The sequence below is a fragment of the Zeus faber genome (genome assembly GCF_960531495.2).
Source record: "Zeus faber genome assembly, chromosome: 14".
NCBI classification, from domain to species: Eukaryota; Metazoa; Chordata; class Actinopteri; order Zeiformes; family Zeidae; genus Zeus; species Zeus faber.
The window spans coordinates 6303520-6322585 of record NC_137200.1 but is presented as its reverse complement, the minus strand read 5'-3'; the positions used below and the strand labels follow the sequence as shown (position 1 = coordinate 6322585).

Genomic DNA, 19066 nt, shown 5'->3' with positions numbered 1-19066 from the left:
GGTTAGTTTGGGTTAGGATTAGTAGTTGGCCGCAGGTTATGGTTAGTTTGGGTTAGAGTTAGTAGTTGGCAGCAGGTTAGGGTTAGTTTGGGTTAGAGTTTGTAGTTGGCAGCAGGTTAGGGTTAGTTTGGGTTAGAGTTAGTAGTTGGCAGCAGGTTAGGTTTCATTTGGGTTAAAGTTAGAAGTTGGCAGCAGGTTAGGGTTAGTTTGGGTTAGAGTAAGTAGTTGGCAGCAGGTTAGGTTTAGTTTTGGTTAAAGTTAGTAGTTGGCAGCAGGTTAGGGTTAGTTTGGGTTAGGGTTAGTAGTTGGCAGCAGGTTAGGGTTAGTTTGGGTTAGGGTTAGTAGTTGGCAGCAGGTTATGGTTAGTTTGGGTTAGAGTTAGTAGTTGGCAGCAGGTTAGGTTTCATTTGGGTTAAAGTTAGAAGTTGGCAGCAGGTTAGGGTTAGTTTGGGTTAGAGTAAGTAGTTGGCAGCAGGTTAGGTTTAGTTTTGGTTAAAGTTAGTAGTTGGCAGCAGGTTAGGGTTAGTTTGGGTTAGAGTTAGTAGTTGGCAGCAGGTTAGGGTTAGTTTGGGTTATGATTCATTATGAGTTGCAGGTTTCAGCTGCTTTCTCCGTCTTTTAAACATAGTAAGGGAAAGTAAAACAGGCGCGCAAACATTTGGGTATAGATCTACGCACTATTTCAAAGGGTGAAACTAGGAAAATGTGTTAACATTGTATGTATTCCGTGGTAATTCTGACAACCCTAAACATTCTATCTAGAGACACAATATCAGGCCGCTCCCGCCACAAGAAATACTGTTCAATAGCCTCTGGCCCTGTGCCTCTACCTCCATCTCAGAGTAAAAAAAGGAAGGAAAGTCTTTCCATTCTGTACCTGGAGCCTAGAGACTTTCCCCACAAGGTCACCTGCATACCTGGACGGGTTTAATGTTTGGACAACCGTCTGGGGTCCTGGCTCCATCAGTAGGGTTCGGTTTCGGTGGCGGTCGTATAGCACCCTACTCCAATCCCTCATCCCTCATCCCACTCCAGCATCCAGGCAATTTAAACCCCGTCCTCCCCGGGGGACTGCAGTACCTTGCAAACCCCCCAGTAGAAGCCTTGAGATGACTTCACTTTAGATTTAGCTTTAGCGCTGCAGGTTTAGGAGGAGAGAGAGAAAGAGAGCGAGAGAGAGAGAGAGAGAGAAGAGAGAAAGAGAGCGAGAAGGACAGACGCTAAAAATGTAATCACCGCCTGGACCTTGTTCCCGGTCCCGGTCTCAATCTATTAGTGGGTGGTAATTATTTTCTTTCTCTAAATCCACTCCCATCGCCGGGGCGGAGGAGAGAGTTGTGGGTGCTGAAACTGTATTTACAATTCACTTTCATGTGGCAAATACCGTCGAGTGGGAATTTATTGTTTTTTTCTTGTTTTGTTAGATTTTTGTTTTTTTGTGTGTTGGGGCGAACCCCCTGGAAAAGCAGAGTGAGTTGTTTCTATTTGGGTTAGGAGGTAGGTGAGGTCACAACCCGGGTTGCACCACTCCATAAGTGGTCTGACTCGATTACATTAGCTTGGGTGCATTGCTGAGCAGACAATTGGGAAGGGACCATTCTGGACCGTGGTGGTTGTGGGGAGTCAGGAGACGATTCAAACCTTCTGAAGTGCGTCATTTCGATGCCAAGTGGATCAATAGCGCCCAGTGGAAATTCTACCTTTCTCATCTATTTTGCTATCCCCTAAGTGACATAGTAACCAAAGTATGTCCTTACTGAACTATTTCAGGGACTTTCGACTTTGACTCTATTCCATGTCACATATCTATGCTTTTTCAAAAAATTATTAACTCCATTCTATACATTTCTAACACAGTCAAAGTCATGTTACATTTGTTTATTTATTATTTTTAATGAGGAACTGAGCCTATCGAACTGACTTATTAAGTCCAAGTGCTTGTCAATTACTTTCAATCCACCGATAGTATTTTTTTGTAAATTGTAATTAGGATCTGCAGACAAACAACAAGCGTTATGCCGTATTATCGCCTCTGTTATATCAGGACACTGGATATGGAAAGTACTTTCACTTTTGCTTATGTACATTTAAGAGAAGTACTTCTATGTGTTTTTCTCAAGTAGAAATGTCAATGTGGTCCTTTCACTGTCACTAGACTTGGGTGGACTCTAGTATTTCACCAACAGTGCTTTGCCAATATCGGTGCTTGTGCTATTTACCGAATGGAAAGCTGCAGTGTGACTGATAACGCTCGCCACGTGCACGGTGCGCAGTAAATTGAGTTTGTTCAACCCTTCTTTATGTGGTGGTGGTAGAGTGGAATCATCATGTTTAAGATGTTGGTGAGATGAGTGTGTGATTGGTGTGTTAGAGCAACTGGATCGAATGAACTAAGGAACAGAAAATGTAACAACTCTTTTGACTGAGTGACTCGTCAAGAACCGAATTTCAGAAAATACTAAAACCTTTCATCACTCCTAATAGTTCTCACTTTCAGAGTTAAACCTGTTCGGCTGGAGCTGCCATCCAGGCTGAAACTGATGAATTAGATGAATTAGTACAGCCTTGCAAATTTGATCTTGCATCCCAAGAGCTAGTTTACATTCTTTATTTTTTTAAGTGGAATTTGAAACAATTTCTTGGTGGAATGAAAAGAGCAAATCAGTCACATTCATTATGTGACAAAATATTCTTATCTTGGATTTGTCAGTACCTTGCCTACCCACTGTTTTACCAGGGTGACACCCGACTCCTGAGTCATTTAAAAGAGTTATTTGCTCTGAAAAAAATCGTTTGCGAGTCTTGCATCACTATCTATTAGTAGGCCATAGTAAAAACAATTCTAAGCACAGTTCTACATGTTTGTTTGACAGTGGTGTGGTGCCGCGGCGTTATTTTGTTGTAAAAAGTGTTTCCTTGGCATTAAAAGGGTAACCCTGGGTTGGCTGTGTGGAGAGCGAGCTTGGACGTGGAGTCTCCTCTGCAACATTCATGGGATCACTCACCTCAGCAGCAAACATTTCAAACGGGATGATAAAAGAGAGCTCGCCAGTCCCTTCTCATCTATAAAACAGAGCTGCAGTCGGGGATGGATGCCCCCCGCTCCTGTGAACCAGAGGAAGAGGGGGAGGAGGGCAAGGAGGGAGAGGAGGGACGACTGGGGACAAAAGATGTGTTTCCAACAGGGAGAAACTGGGCCTTGTCATCCAGTTGCAAATGTGTGTATACTCACCGGCCACTTTATTAGGTACATCTTGCTAGTACCGGGTTGGACCCCTTTTGCCTTCAGAACTGCCTTAATTCTTCGTGGCATAGATTCACCAAGGTGTTGGAAACATTCCTCAGAGATTATGGTCCATATTGACATGATAGCATCACGTTGTTGATGCAGATTTGTCGGCTGCACATGCATGATGTGAATCTCCCGTTCCACCACATCCCAAAGGTGCCTTATTGGATTGAGGTGACTGTGGAGGCCATTGTAGTACAGTGAACTCATTGTCATGTAATGATTTGAGCTTTGTGACATGGTGCATTATCCTGCTGGAAGTAGCCATCAGAAGGGAAAGGCAACAGGTTAGGGTTGTCCATGTCCCTCCCTAGGGTTAAGGGACGGACATGGTCAGCAACAATACTCAGGTATGCTGTGGCATTTGAACCATGCTCAATTGGTACTAAGGGGCCCAAAGTGTGCCAAGAAAATATCCCCCACACCATTACACCACCACCATCCTGAAATGTTGATACAAGGCAGGATGGATCCATGCTTTTATGTTGTTTACGCCAAATTTTGACCCTACCATCTGATACATACATACTAATACATACTGAATATCGCAGCTGATATGGAGACTCATCAGACCAGGCAACGTTTTTCCAATCTTCTATTGTCCAATTTTGGTGAGCCTGTGCCAATTGTAGCCTCAGTTTCCTGTTCTTAGCTGAAAGGAGTGGCACTGGTGTGGTCTTCTGCTGCTGTAGCCCATCTGCTCAAGGTTCGACATGATCATTGTGCGTTCAAAGATGGTATTCTGCATACCTTGGTTGTAGCAAGCGGTTATTTGATTTACTGTTGCCTTTCTATCATCTCAAACCAGTCTGCCCATTCTCCTTTGACCTCTGACATCAACAAGGCATTTTCGTCCACACAACTGCCGCTCACTGGATATTTTCTCTTTTTCTGACCAATCTCTATAAACCCTAGAGATGGTTGTGCATGAAAATCCCAGTAGGTCAGCAGTTTCTGAAATACTCGGACCAGCCCGTCGGGCACCAACATCCATGTCACGTTCAAAGTCACTTAAATCTCCTTTCTTCCCCATTCTGATGCTCGGTTTGAAGTTTAGCAAGTCATCCTTACCATGTCTACATGCCTAAATGCAATGAGTTGCTGCCATGTGATTGACTGATTAGCTATTTGTGTTAACAAGCAATTGAACAGGTGTATCTAATAAAGTGGCCGGTGAGTGTATATATACAGTATATATATATTGTTCTTCTAATACCATTATTCAATGTTTTATTTGTTTTTTTGGTTTTTCAAGTATATGCATATATATACAGTATACTGTGTATATATATATACTGTATATATATTCTATATATATTCCATTATATAGTTTTATAATTGTTTTCATTTTTCAAGTGTATGCATTTATACTGTATACTATATATATATATATAGTATACCGTTTAAAAAATTAATACTGTATACAAAAGTATATTGTATACAGTATTCAGTATAAAAGATGTATACTGTATGCAATCTATATATATATTGTATACAGTATAAATGCATACACTTGAATAATGAAAACTATTTAAAAATATTTCAGAGAAATAAATAAAAAGTATATAGCTATGTATAGATAGATAGATAGATAGATAGAGATATAGATAGATAGATAGATAGATAGAAATATAGATAGATAGATAGATAGATAGATAGATAGATAGATAGATAGATAGATAGATAGATAGATAGATAGATAGATAGATAGATAGATAGATAGATAGATAGATAGATAGATAGATAGATAGATAGATAGATAGATAGATGGATAGATAGATAGAAATATAGATAGATAGATAGATAGATAGATAGATAGATAGATAGATAGATAGATAGATAGATAGATAGATAGATAGATAGATAGATAGATAGATAGATAGATAGATAGATAGATAGATAGATAGATAGAAATATAGATAGATAGATAGATAGATAGATAGATAGATAGATAGATAGATAGATAGATAGATAGATAGATAGAAATATAGATAGATAGATAGATAGATAGATAGATAGATAGATAGATAGATAGATAGATAGATAGATAGATAGATAGATAGATAGATAGATAGATAGATAGATAGATAGATAGATAGATGGATATAGATACTGTATATATTTATTTTCTTTATTTGTTTTTTTCTTAGTTATATTTGTTGGTCCAGAGTAAATAGAAAAATAATAATTTAAACCAATGGATCGTCTGTCCTGGGTACAGGGACAGTAGTGACAGCGAGGTGATGATCCCTCATGTTGGATCCATCGCACGCCCCGCCCGCCTCGCACCAATAACAGGATTTAGCCCAGACCTTGGAAAAGGGTGGATTACACGTGTGTGTGTGCGTGTGTGTGTGTGCGTGTGTGTGTGTGCGTGTGTGCATGTGTGTGTGTGTGTGTGTGTGCGTGTGTGTGTGTGTGTGCATGTGTGTGTGTGTGTGTGTGTGTGCGTGTGTGTGTGTGCATGTGTGTGTGTGTGCATGTGTGTGCGTGTGTGTGTGTGCGTGTGTGTTTGTGCGTGTGTGCGTGTGTACATGTGTGTGTGTGTGTGTTTGTGTGTGTGTGTGCTTGTGAGTGTGGCAGGGGGAGGTAAATATGAGGGTTTGTTTGGGGCTCTTTTCTGTCTAAGCGTGTTCTTTCTGTGAAAGGTCATGGAGTCTTTTCGGGTGGAGGGGAATAAAAAGGAAAGATAAGTGTAGATTGTTCGGGATTAATGGCTTGTCATAATAATTTATTCACTGTCACCATTGACCTCTCCCACACAGTCTCACACACACACACACACACGCACGCACGCACGCACGCACGCACGCACACACACACACACACACACACACACACACACTAATGTAATACTCAGAGGTATGAAGCCCCACCCACCTCCTTATAAAGGCATTTATATTATAAGCCATATATACGTATTATATTATTTTACAGTACTCTAGAAGTGGTCGTGAATCAAAAAGGCAGTTTGAGAATATTTCAGTATTCGAGAGTAATATTTATCCAGTGGTGGAAAGTAACAAAGTACAGGTACTTTTTTCATGTACTGAAGTACATTTTTATTATCTGGACTTTATTAGGTATATTTCATTTTGGAGATTTTTTATTTTTACTCCACTGCATTTCAAAGCATTATTTACTTGAATTGAATTGAGAGCGAGTGATAGTTTGTGAGTGTGTGTTTGTGTGTGTGTGGGTGTGTGTGTGCCCGTGTGTATATGTAATTAAAGTTGACCGACCGTCTTCCCTCTGTTTTTTGTCCTGCAGGGGATGCGTGCACCATGTCAGACTACAACCGTCTGAAGAGCACCTTGCTCTCCATGCAGCCCCAGGCCCCGGGTGGCACTGAGCAGGGCCAGCAGCGCGACATGGACCAGAGGAGGGCGCTGGTCCATGCCATGTTTCAGAACCTGGATCTGGACCAAGACGGGAGGCTTGGCGGGGACGATCTGGACAAGGTGAGAGCTCAGTTGTTTTGATGATCGTTATTACTAGGGCTGTCATAGCTAACGGCATAATAACACGTTAATGAAAATTTGTTTTAACACCACAATTTTTTTTGACGCATAAACGCATGTTCTGTTACTATGACCGTGTGCCCGACCCATAGTTAAGATTGTGATTATGCGTGTTGTGTTTGTAGCCTTGTGATAGTAAAGTACACAAATAACAATGGAGTGCGAGAACTCCCTGGGCATGTGATATGGTCGGTGATTAACCGCCAGCAGCTCAATGTCTCGACTGCAGCTAGGCACCTTATCAGTTCCATGTCCCGGGTTGCACCACCTGATGTAAAGAATGCTTCCTTTGCGCTTGTCGCTTAACTTAACCTCCCTGTCCACTCTCACAGTCAGTGATGGACTGGGATCAAAAAACAGCCCTGGCATTTGCAATAGAGAGACCCAAATTTCAAACCCAACACCAACCCCACCCAAATGTTGAGATAAAAAGCTTGGGTTGGCAATTTACCAGATAAAACTGTGAGTGTCGAGCGGCAGCTGTCCTGAGGGAAACTTGGAGGGAACCAGCTACTAGATTGTTCCATTAGTCTTCCGCCCCTATGCCCATGGCGGACAAGGGATTTGCACATCAGCAGTGGCGTAGGTTTAGTTTGAGCAGTGGGTACACATCTTCGGGCGGCTTCCGGGATCCTCCCCCATTATCAGCGTCAAACACTTCATTTTGTGCATTCTGGTGAATTTTTACGCAGCAATTTGTGCCTTTTTAGCATCAATTCTTGGTGGAAATGTCTTTACGAAAAGAAAAGCTTCTTTCAAAACAACACTACAATACCTGCGCAGCACACATGGTGCACGTGATCATGTCATTTTGGAACCAACTTCAACAAATGAGCATCGGGTCCAGGTATGCTACCTACTGTAAATTATCAAAAGCTAGAATGTTTAGTCAAGTTAGCACGGCGGCCTATGAGTTCATCAATTAATCACCACTATTGAAGGGCACTCTGCGAGCCTTGCACTCCGTCAAGTCACCCACAATGCGCCCTATGTCCAACATCTTCACCTGCTCATTTTCAGTTGATACCATGCCCAATCCACTCAGTCTATCCTGTCCCATTGTGCTCCTCAGATAGTTTTTGATTTGGGTTTTTCGTCAGTCTTGTTGGCCAGCGAGTTAATGTTCCCCATCGCTACCCATGGAATATTGGGCTTGTACCTCCACCGCTTTGCCATTAGCTTAGCCTTAAGCTTAGCGCCAGCTCTGCAGTCCCGGTATGGGGTAAACATTGCCGGTGTGTCCCATTGTTTGGAGTGAGAGCAGGTGTTCTCTTGAATAAACAAGGTTTCCACCTCCATCTTCAGATAAGAAAAAGCCATGTCCATGGTATGAAAACAGATCTACACAATGCGTGCAGTACAAAAAGTTAAAAATGTTGTTTTCAACAAAGTTGAAAAAAAGAGTAACATAACACACTACACAGACAGAGCTACTGGAAAGGCTGCCACTCGCATCTCTGAAGGTCAGTTTGCCCATCTGTTGTCTCCTGTTGGACTTTAATTTGACTAATTATGATTTGAGCATTTTTTTAATGCAAAATGCAGTACCTTTGAGGCTTCTGGACAATATTTGTCATTGTTTTTGGCTGATAATTGATTTCCAATAGACATACATTTGCATAAACCAAGCATAATTCATTAAAATATTTTATCGTGAGCAATCGCATGATTGTCCATAGTTAAATGGACAATCTGTAAATCAAAAGTGAAAGGCAAAAAAAGTGCTTTTTGGCCTCGTTCCATCAACAAAACAGCCAGACACGCACACGCACACGCACACGCACGCACGCACGCACGTACGCACGTACACACACACACACACACACACACACACACACACACTCTTCTCTGGTGGCCCTAGAAATCTGTAAATTATTCATGGAAGTTCCTCGCACTCCCATTCCTTTAGAAATAAGAATACCATATCAAATCTGCTAAAGCAAGATAATCCTTTACAGATCAACAAAAGTTAAAAAGTGTTTTTCACAGTAATTGAACTTATTATTATTGTTATTATTCATTACTTTTGTGCGCATTATAAAAAACTAAAAATGTTATATTTGAAATTATTATTATAAATTAGTATTATTATAAACATATTCATTTTGTATTATTTGGCTCTAGTTTCAATTCCTTGTGAGATCTGGAAATTATTCATGTTTTTTTTACTCCACTCCTTGCACTCTTGATTCCTTTAGGAATATTATATAAATTCTATTTAAGCCAGATAATCCTTTAAAGATCAAAGAAAGTAAAAAATAAAAAAAATAAAACTTTGGGTGGGGGGGCATTCTTAAATATCATCATTTAGGCAAAGTCTGGGGGTTGTATCTCTTCTCACACACAGCCTAAAAAAAGTTGATGTCACCAAGGCCTCGCTTTGAAATGTGCTTTTCTGCTGCTGTTCTCCCCGAGGCAGAGACAAAGTGGCACCAAAAGATCAAAGTACATCAGCCAAAATGTTTGAGTGTATATTCATAGTCTGAATGTAGTGTTTGTGACGAGTCGTCTGGCTTGGTGTTCAAAACGACCCGAGCCTTGTCGTCTTTTTATCCGGTTTCCTTGCAATCAATCGTGTGCATTCAAAGTAGGCATATACCGAATATGTGAAAACATTCTGTTTGTACTGTAGAGATGACGTCACTTCATTTTTTTCTAGTTTATTTTTTAGCTTTATATTTATTGTTTTCATTAGTCATTGTACATGACAAAATGTATAATGTTCATTGTTTATTTTTGGGTCAATTGTATTTTCAAATGTCCTTTTTAGGTTTATTGTCCAAGGCAAATGTATCAATCTTCTAGTTAGTGTTAAGGTTTAGCCTACTTTTTATTGATGTGGACGTAGTGGCAAATATCGTCAAGGTATCCACTCTCCTCATTTCACCTCCTCACGATGGAGAGCAAGAAGGTGGCCAGAAGATAGCAAGAAGGTAGCAGGAAGGTGGCAAGAAGGTAGCCAGAAGGTGGCATAAGGTAGCCAGAAGGTGGCCAGAAGGTGGCAAGAAAGTAGCCAGAAGGTGGCAAGAAGGTAGCTAGAAGATGGCCAGAAGGTGGCAAGAAGGTAGCTAGAAGGTGGCAAGAAGGTAGCCAGTAGGTGGTCAGAATGAGGAAGGATGGTAAACAGAAGGTTGCAGAAAATAGACAGAAGGTGGCAAGAAGGCAGACAGAAGGTGGCAAGAAGCGAGACAGAAGGTGGCAAGAATTTAGCGAGAAGGTAGTCAGAAGGGGGAAAGAAGGTAGACAGAAAGTGGCAAAAGGTAGACAGAAAGTGGCTAGAAGGTAGACCGAAGTTTGCAAGAAGGTAGACAGAAGGTGGCAAGAAGGTAGCCAAACATGGCAAGAAGATGGCAAGAAGGGAGACAGAAGGTGGCAAGAAAGTAAGAAGGTGACAGAAAGTGGCTGGAAGGTAGACAGAAGTTTGCAAGAAGGTAGACAGAAGGTGGCAAGAAGGGAGACAGAAGGTGACCAGAAGGTGGCAAGAAGGTAGCCAGAAAATGGCAGGAAGGTAGATAGAAGATGGAAAGAAGGTTGTGAGATAGTAGACAGAAGGTGGCAAGAAGTTAGCTATAAGGTGGCAAGAAGGTAGCCAGAAAGTGTCCAGAAGGTAGCGAGCAGGTAGCCAGAAGGTGGCAAGAATGTAGACACCAGGTGGCAAGAAGGTAGACACAAGGTGGCAAGAAGGTAAACAAGAGGTGAGTGTAGGTAGACTGCGGGTGGTCAGAAGGTGGCAAGAAGTTAGCAATCAAGTGACAAGAAGGTAGCCAGAAGCAGAAGGTAGCAAGAAGTAAGTGATAAGATGGTAAGAAGGTAATCAGAAGGTGAAAAGAAGGTAGCCAGAACCAGAAGGTGGCAAGGAGGTAGCCAGAAGGTGGCAAGAAGGTAGACAGAAGGTGGTTAGAAGGTAGCAAGAAGATAGCCAGGAGGTGATAAGAAGGTAGACAGAAGGTGGCAGAAGGTAGACAGAAGTTTGCAATAAGATAGACAGAAGGTGGGAAGAAGGGAGACAGAGGGTGGCAAGAAGGTAGACAGAAGGTGGCAAGAAGGTAGCGAGAAGGTTGCAAGAAGGTAAACAGAAATAGGAAGGAAGGTAGATTGAAGATGGCAGGAAGGTAGTGAGAAGGTAGACAGAAGGTGGCAAGAAAGTAGCCAGAAGGTAGCAAGAAGGGAGACAGAAGATGGCAAAAAGTTAGCTATAAGGTGGCAAGAAGGTAGCCAGAAAGTCTCCAGAAGGTAGTGAGAAGGTGGAAAGAAGGTAGACAGAAATAGACAAGAAGGTAGACAGAAGGTGGCAAGAAGGTGGCAAGAAGGGGTCAAAAAGGTAGACAGAAGGTGGCAAGAAGGTAGACAGAAGGTGGCAAGCAGGTGGCAAGAAGCTAGCGAGCATGTAGCCAGAAGGTGGAAAGAACGCAGACACAAAGTAGCAAGAAGGTAGACACAAGTTGGCAAGAAGGTAAACAAAAGGTTGCAAGAAGGTAGACAGCAGGTGGTCAGACGGTGGCAAGAAGGTAGCCAGAAGATGGCAAGAAGTAAGTGATAAGGTGATAAGAAGGTCAGTTAGCAATAAAGTGGCAAGAAGGTAGCCAGAAGCAGAAGGTGGCAAGAAGGTAGCCAGAAGGTGGCAAGAAGGTAGACAGATGGCGGCAAGAAGTTAGCGATTAAGTGGCAAGAAGGTAGCCATAAGCAGAAGGTGGCAAGAAAGTATACAGAAGGTGGTAAGAAGTAACTAGAAGGTAGCCAGGAGGTGGAAAGAAGGTAGCAAGAAGGTGGCAAGAAGGAAGCCAGAATGTGGCAAGAAGGTAGATAGAAAGTTGCAAGAAGGTAGACAGAAGGTGTCAAGAAGGTAGCAAGAAGGTGGCAAGAAGGAAGCCAGAAAGTGGCAAGAAGGTAGATAGATGGTGGCAAGAAGGTAGACAGAAGGTAGCAAGAAGGTAGACATAAGGTGGCCAGAAGGTGGCAAGATGATAGCCAGAAGATAGCAAGAAGGTGGCAAGAAGATAGCCAGAAAGTGGCAAGAAGGTAGCTGGAAGGTTGCAAGAAGTTAGCGATAAGGTGGCAAGAAGGTGGCCAGAAAGTTGCAAGAAGGTAGGGAGAAGGTGGCAAGAAGGTAGACAGAAATAGATAAGAAGGTAGACAGAAGTTTGCAAGAAAGTAGCGAGAAGGTTGCAAGAAGGTATACAGGTGGTGGCAAGATAGTAGCCAGAAGGTAGCCAGAAGGTGGCAAGAATGGAGAGAGTAGGTGGCAAAAAGGTGGCAAAAAGGTAGCCAGAAGGTGATGAGAAGGTGGCAAGAAGTTAGCTATAAGGTGGCAAGAAGGTAGCCAGAAAGTGTCCAGAAGGTAGCGAGCAGGTAGCCAGAAGGTGGCAAGAATGTAGACACCAGGTGGCAAGAAGGTAGACACAAGGTGGCAAGAAGGTAAACAAGAGGTGAGTGTAGGTAGACTGCGGGTGGTCAGAAGGTGGCAAGAAGGTAGCCAGAAGGTGGCAAGAAGTAAGTGATAAGGTGGTAAGACGGTAATCAGAAGGTGGCAAGAAGTTAGCAATCAAGTGACAAGAAGGTAGCCAGAAGCAGAAGGTAGCAAGAAGTAAGTGATAAGATGGTAAGAAGGTAATCAGAAGGTGAAAAGAAGGTAGCCAGAACCAGAAGGTGGCAAGGAGGTAGCCAGAAGGTGGCAAGAAGGTAGACAGAAGGTGGTTAGAAGGTAGCAAGAAGATAGCCAGGAGGTGATAAGAAGGTAGACAGAAGGTGGCAGAAGGTAGACAGAAGTTTGCAATAAGATAGACAGAAGGTGGGAAGAAGGGAGACAGAAGGTGGCAAGAAGGTAGCGAGAAGGTTGCAAGAAGGTAAACAGAAATAGGAAGGAAGGTAGATTGAAGATGGCAGGAAGGTAGTGAGAAGGTAGACAGAAGGTGGCAAGAAAGTAGCCAGAAGGTAGCAAGAAGGGAGACAGAAGATGGCAAAAAGTTAGCTATAAGGTGGCAAGAAGGTAGCCAGAAAGTCTCCAGAAGGTAGTGAGAAGGTGGAAAGAAGGTAGACAGAAATAGACAAGAAGGTAGACAGAAGGTGGCAAGAAGGTGGCAAGAAGGTGGCAAGAAGGTAGACAGAAGGTGGCAAGCAGGTGGCAAGAAGCTAGCGAGCATGTAGCCAGAAGGTGGAAAGAAGGCAGACACAAAGTAGCAAGAAGGTAGACACAAGTTGGCAAGAAGGTAAACAAAAGGTTGCAAGAAGGTAGACAGCAGGTGGTCAGACGGTGGCAAGAAGGTAGCCAGAAGATGGCAAGAAGTAAGTGATAAGGTGATAAGAAGGTCAGTTAGCAATAAAGTGGCAAGAAGGTAGCCAGAAGCAGAAGGTGGCAAGAAGGTAGCCAGAAGGTGGCAAGAAGGTAGACAGATGGCGGCAAGAAGTTAGCGATTAAGTGGCAAGAAGGTAGCCATAAGCAGAAGGTGGCAAGAAAGTATACAGAAGGTGGTAAGAAGTAACTAGAAGGTAGCCAGGAGGTGGAAAGAAGGTAGCAAGAAGGTGGCAAGAAGGAAGCCAGAATGTGGCAAGAAGGTAGATAGAAAGTTGCAAGAAGGTAGACAGAAGGTGTCAAGAAGGTAGCAAGAAGGTGGCAAGAAGGAAGCCAGAAAGTGGCAAGAAGGTAGATAGATGGCGGCAAGAAGGTAGACAGAAGGTAGCAAGAAGGTAGACATAAGGTGGCCAGAAGGTGGCAAGATGATAGCCAGAAGATAGCAAGAAGGTGGCAAGAAGATAGCCGGAAAGTGGCAAGAAGGTAGCTGGAAGGTTGCAAGAAGTTAGCGATAAGGTGGCAAGAAGGTGGCCAGAAAGTTGCAAGAAGGTAGGGAGAAGGTGGCAAGAAGGTAGACAGAAATAGATAAGAAGGTAGACAGAAGTTTGCAAGAAAGTAGCGAGAAGGTTGCAAGAAGGTATACAGAAGGTGGCAAGATAGTAGCCAGAAGGTAGCCAGAAGGTGGCAAGAATGGAGAGAGTAGGTGGCAAAAAGGTGGCAAAAAGGTAGCCAGAAGGTGATGAGAAGGTAGGCAAAAGGTGGCAAGAAGTTAGTGATAAGGTGGCAAGAAGTTAGTGATAAGGCCGCAAGAAGGTAGACAGAAATAGGCAAGAAGGTTGCAAGAAGGTAGGCAGAAGGTGGCAAGAAAGTAGCCAGAAGGCGGCCAGAAGGTGGCAAGAAAGTAGCCAGAAGGTGGCAAGAAGGTTGCAAGAAGTTGGCAAGAAGGAAACGGTCGCTAGCTCTTTCCTGCAGGGCGCCCGGAGGCTGTGCCAGGTCAGGGGAGAGGATGATTGGCAATTCATGAGTACTCACACAATTATGAAATCGTGTTCGCTGAGTGCTATGTGCTTATTTCGGCGGAAAGCAAAGAAATCGATGCTTTCCAATGTATGAGTGAGGACTCCGTGCCTTGAGTATTGAATTGGGCGATGCCCCAGGGTATCTGGGGTGGTTCACAGATGGACTATCCCAGGACCCAGGACCCAGGACTAACCCAGGACCCTGTCTGTCCACCTGTGTCCTGTTCCTACAGAAAGCAGGGGGCGTGTCTCTGCTCATGAAAGTTTCTGAAAAGGAAAATTACTTTTTGTCAAGTGCTTTGGGATAGATGTTGGTGTTATTTAGAAATAATGACAAAACCTCCTGTAGAAATGGCATTTTCTGAATATTATGGCCTGGCACAATTTTATTCTATCTACGAGGAGATAACAGGAAGAAAATAGCGTTTTTGAAAAGTATGGGTAAAGGTTACGATAAGGAAGGTGCCTATGTACAGTAGTGTATATCTTCATTATATTTATTGCTGCATTCTCTCACTTTCTTATCAAACCATTCTTCTTTCTGGTACAGTTTGATTAAAGGTCAGTGTGTGTGTGTGTGTGTGTGTGTGTGTGTGTGTGTGTGTGTGTCTTACTGTCAACACTATCCCCGGACAACAAATGCAAAAAATAAAAGTAAAAATCTTCCATCAAATACATCAAATATTGTATACTTTGTATTTATTCTATTCACTTGTTGTTTTTAAGGATTGTTGTATTTTGCTATCTATTTATATATCTATTTATCTATATGTATTTATTGCATGAGGAAGTCGGGGGTGGCAGAGAAGCACGTAAGGGTGGTACAGGATGAGGGCAGTCAGACAGTAGTAAGACGTGCAGTAGGCGTGACGAAGGCATTCAAAGTGGAGGTGGGATTGCAGCAAAGATCAGCTCTGAGTCCTTTCTTGTTTGCAGTGGTGATGGACAGGTTAACTGATTAAATCAGGCAGGAGTCTCCGTGGACTATGATGTTCGTGAATAACATTGTGATCTGTAGCTAGAGTAGGGAGTAGGTTGAGGAGAACCTGGAGAAGTGTAGACATGCATTAGAGAGAAGAGGAATGTAAGTCAGCAGGAGTAAAACAGAATACATGTGCCTGAATGGGAGGGAGAGCGGCCAAAAGCTGAGATGCAAGGAGTGGAGGTGGAGAAGGTGGATGAGTTCAAGTACTTGGGGTCGACTGTCCAAAGCAGCGGAGAGTGCGGGAGAGAGGTGAAGAAGAGAGTACAGGCAGGGTGGAGTGGGTGGAGAAGAGTGTCCGGAGTGATCTGTGACAGAAGGGTTCAAGCAAGAGTGAAGGGGAAGGTCTACAGGACGGTCGTGAGACCAGCTATGTTGTACGGTTTAGAGGTGGTGGCACTGACAAAAAGGCAGGTGGCTGAACTGGAGGTGGCAGAGTTGAGGATGTTGAGATTTTCATTGGGAGTGACAAGGATGGACAGGATTAAGAACGAGTACATTAGAGGGACAGCTCAGGTTGGACAGTTTGGTGGAAAAGTGGGAGAGGCCAGATTGAGATGGTTTGGACACGTGTGTAGGAGAGATGAGAGTTACATTGGGAGAAGGAGGCTGAGGATGGAGCTGCCAGGCAAGAGGAAAAGAGGAAGGCCAAAGAGAAGGTGTATGGATGTGGTGAGGGAGGACATGCAGGCGGTTGGTGTAAGGGAGGAAGACGCGCAGAACAGAAGGTATTGGAGGCAGATGATCCGCTGTGGCGACCCCTAACGGGAGCAGCCCAAAGAAGAAGTTGTATTTTGCCATCTACCTACCTATCTATCTATCTATCCATCTATCTATCTATCTATCTACCTATCTATCTACCTATCTATCTATCTATCTATCTATCTATCTACCTATCTATCTACCTATCTATCTATCTATCTATCTATCTATCTATCTATCTATCTATCTATCTATCTATCTATCTATCTATCTATCTATCTATCTATCTATCTATCTATCTATCTATCTATCTATCTATCTATCTATCTATCTATCTATCTATCTATCTATCTATCTATCTGTCTACCTATCTATCTATCTATCTATCTATCTATCTATCTATCTATCTATCTATCCATCCATCCATCCATCCATCATCCATCCATCCATCCACCTAGCTATTTACACACACACACAAAGACACACATTAAGTAGTTTCTTGTGACCCTCAGATCTCCATGAAGCAGCACATGGAGGACGGTCTGCTGGAGTGCACCGTGCACGACCTGCTGCGCTACGACGACTACAACAACGACGGACACCTCACACTGCACGAGCTCTACACCGCCTTCCGTGAGTCCCTCCATCTTTCGGCTTTCTTTCTTTCAGCGGTGTCCTCTTAAGAGGAACAATGGCATTTTGTTGCTCCTGTTGCGGTCTCAGGAACTCCACTTCCCATCTTCGGGTGAGTCGGGTGTCGTGTCTGATGTGCTTCCATGGATATGAGGCTGTATTGATTGACGGCGAAACAGTGGATGTGCCTCCCCCCACCTGGCCATTGCTTTTTTGACAAAATGACATGCACCCTCCCTGTGAATGGAATTCCCCCTTCCAAACAATTTCCTTTTGTGAACTGAAAGTCTCCCATCACTCCCTCCCACCCCTTTCTACTGACAAAAAGTCTGATTTCTACGTATGTTGGGACCTTTTATGTGTGTTTTTGAGGACAGTGACCTGGGTCGCCTGGCGTGCCTGCGCTGTCGCTCTACCAGAGGGATAATTCCACACTAACACATCTATCTGTATTCAGCCATGATTACAGTGTCCAGTTTAAAGCCAGCGGCTGAGCACCTGCTCTTTCCAGCGTGTGAGACCTGTAATTATCCAACGGGCAGAGAAAGAACTGGTCAGAACCATTGGCCGCCGACTTGGTTCACCTCCTCTTTTTAAAAATCACCATTGCAATTATACTCCACATAATACATTATATATATATATATATATATATATATATATATATATATATATATATATATATATATATATATATATATAATTGGTGTTTCACAAATTTCTAAATTCAAAAATTCGAACATGTAATCCTTTCAGCACCGACAGCTATCACGTTGTTAGGCCATCGAGTCTTGATTTGTAATGAGAAACACTTGTTTCTCAGTAGTGTTATGGCAAATGCGTGTCTCTTCTCCTCTGCTCACTGTGTGCGCGTCTGCTCTGCTGGTTCTTCTCTAATCAGACTTCACTCATCATATCTCATGTTCCGTTTAACATTATTATCTTATCTTTAATATCACAATCCAAATCATATCCATAACCTTAACTACTCTCATGGAGCGCGTAGCGGTGCAGACTGGAACTTATCACAAGCTGCAGGTGTCTGTTCTGCCCTCTCAAGTGGATAAACTAAGTGGACATATTGTGATATTTGACTGAATTGGAGTGCACTTTTTTCTTTAAATTATTAAAATCAATATGGGCGGTCAACATCCATGTCGGACAACATTACCCACAAAAAAACAGAGTTCGAAGTTCAAAGTCGAACGCTCATTTTGATCGATTTTCAATTTCAAATCAGAATTGTTACACCCCTAATATACAGTATATACAGTATATATATATATATATTTATATCTGTCTATATATATTTAAATATATATATATCAGTGATTTATTGAAGTAAACTATATAGGCTATTGTCTAAAGTAACAACCAACTGAAAGGTTTTGGCCGACAAAGCCAAGCCCTTATCTGTGGCAGACAGGCTATTGAGCACATTTAGACCCCCTGTTGACTGGTTTTAGTGGGAGCCCATTTTTTCCTTTTTCACTTAACTCTCACTCTTTCAAGATAGGCACTGAGCCGTTTGGATGTTGTATTTATGTACCGTGGAGTGTGTGTGGGACCGTGAGGTTTGTCAAGGCGTTTCAATGTTTGACAAACAGGTGAAGGAGTGGGCTGGGACTAATAAAGCAGATGATGCTCAAGGTTAACTAGTGGGCTGCACAGGAGAACGCCCCTGTGGGGAGTAGTTATTTTGGAGTGCCACATCTGGTGTTCTGGATTATGATAATAGTGTTAGGTGTGGGTGGTAAGCATGCCTGTGTGTGTGTGTGTGTGTGTGTGTGTGTGTGTGTGTGTGTGTGTGTGCACGCACATGTGCATGTGTGTGTGCGTGCATTCCCATTTTGGGATGGAGTCAGCGCCCTCCCCAGTGAATGGTCCGAGGCGCCAGGAAGCGCAGGTGTGTTTAGTAGAGTGCAAAAATACAAGATGGGGGAGAAGCATAAAAATATAATTTAAATCATCGAGCTGAGGAAATTTTAATTGATCAACTTAATTCTTAATTCTGCTGTGCTGTGTTTATGTCCTCCACACTGCTCCCACATATACTGTATATAAATATAAAGTATTCACATTGTGATATATACACTGACCTTCTGCGCTGTGGTTTCGACAAACGTGATTATTATTAGAGCTCACCAGGTGTGTCGTGAAAATGTTTCAAATTCCACTTAAAATACATAAATAACGGAAACTAGCTCTTGCCTTACAAGATCAAAATTGCAAGGCTGCACTAATTCATCCAATTCATCAGTTCCAGCCTGCATAGCAGCTCTGTGTTCATTGAAATAAGTTTGACACTGAAAGTGAGAACGATTAGTAGTGATGAAAGGTTTGACTCTCTTTTTGAGATTTGGTTCTTGACGAGTCACTCAGTAGAAAGAGTCGTTCGATTTTCCGACTCTTCGTTCATTTGATTCAGTTGGTGTGAGGCACAGTGAGCGAGGGAGGACTTCCTGAATGATGAACCAGAGTCAGAACAGTCAGTTCTGCTGTTAGTTATTCATGGAATTCTCACAATAGTCATTTGATTCCGTCAAAATTATTTATTTTGGCGGAATGCAAAGTGTAAAGCGATCACATTCTATACGTATTGCGGCAGATGCCTCCGCCTTATTTTTTGCC

The 19066-nt window shown here is 42.8% G+C and overlaps 1 protein-coding gene across 1 annotated transcript in view; it reads left to right on the top strand.

Annotated features, from left to right (window-relative positions):
- Positions 1–19066, top strand: part of fstl4 (follistatin-like 4) — a gene marked incomplete at both ends in the record, with an annotated part of 132032 nt that overhangs the window by 52721 nt on the left and 60245 nt on the right. The window contains 2 exons of the mRNA XM_080014201.1: positions 6560–6750; positions 16315–16435. Of these exons, the coding sequence (XP_079870327.1) occupies positions 6560–6750; positions 16315–16435 (312 nt within the window). The remainder of the gene's footprint in view (positions 1–6559; positions 6751–16314; positions 16436–19066) is intronic.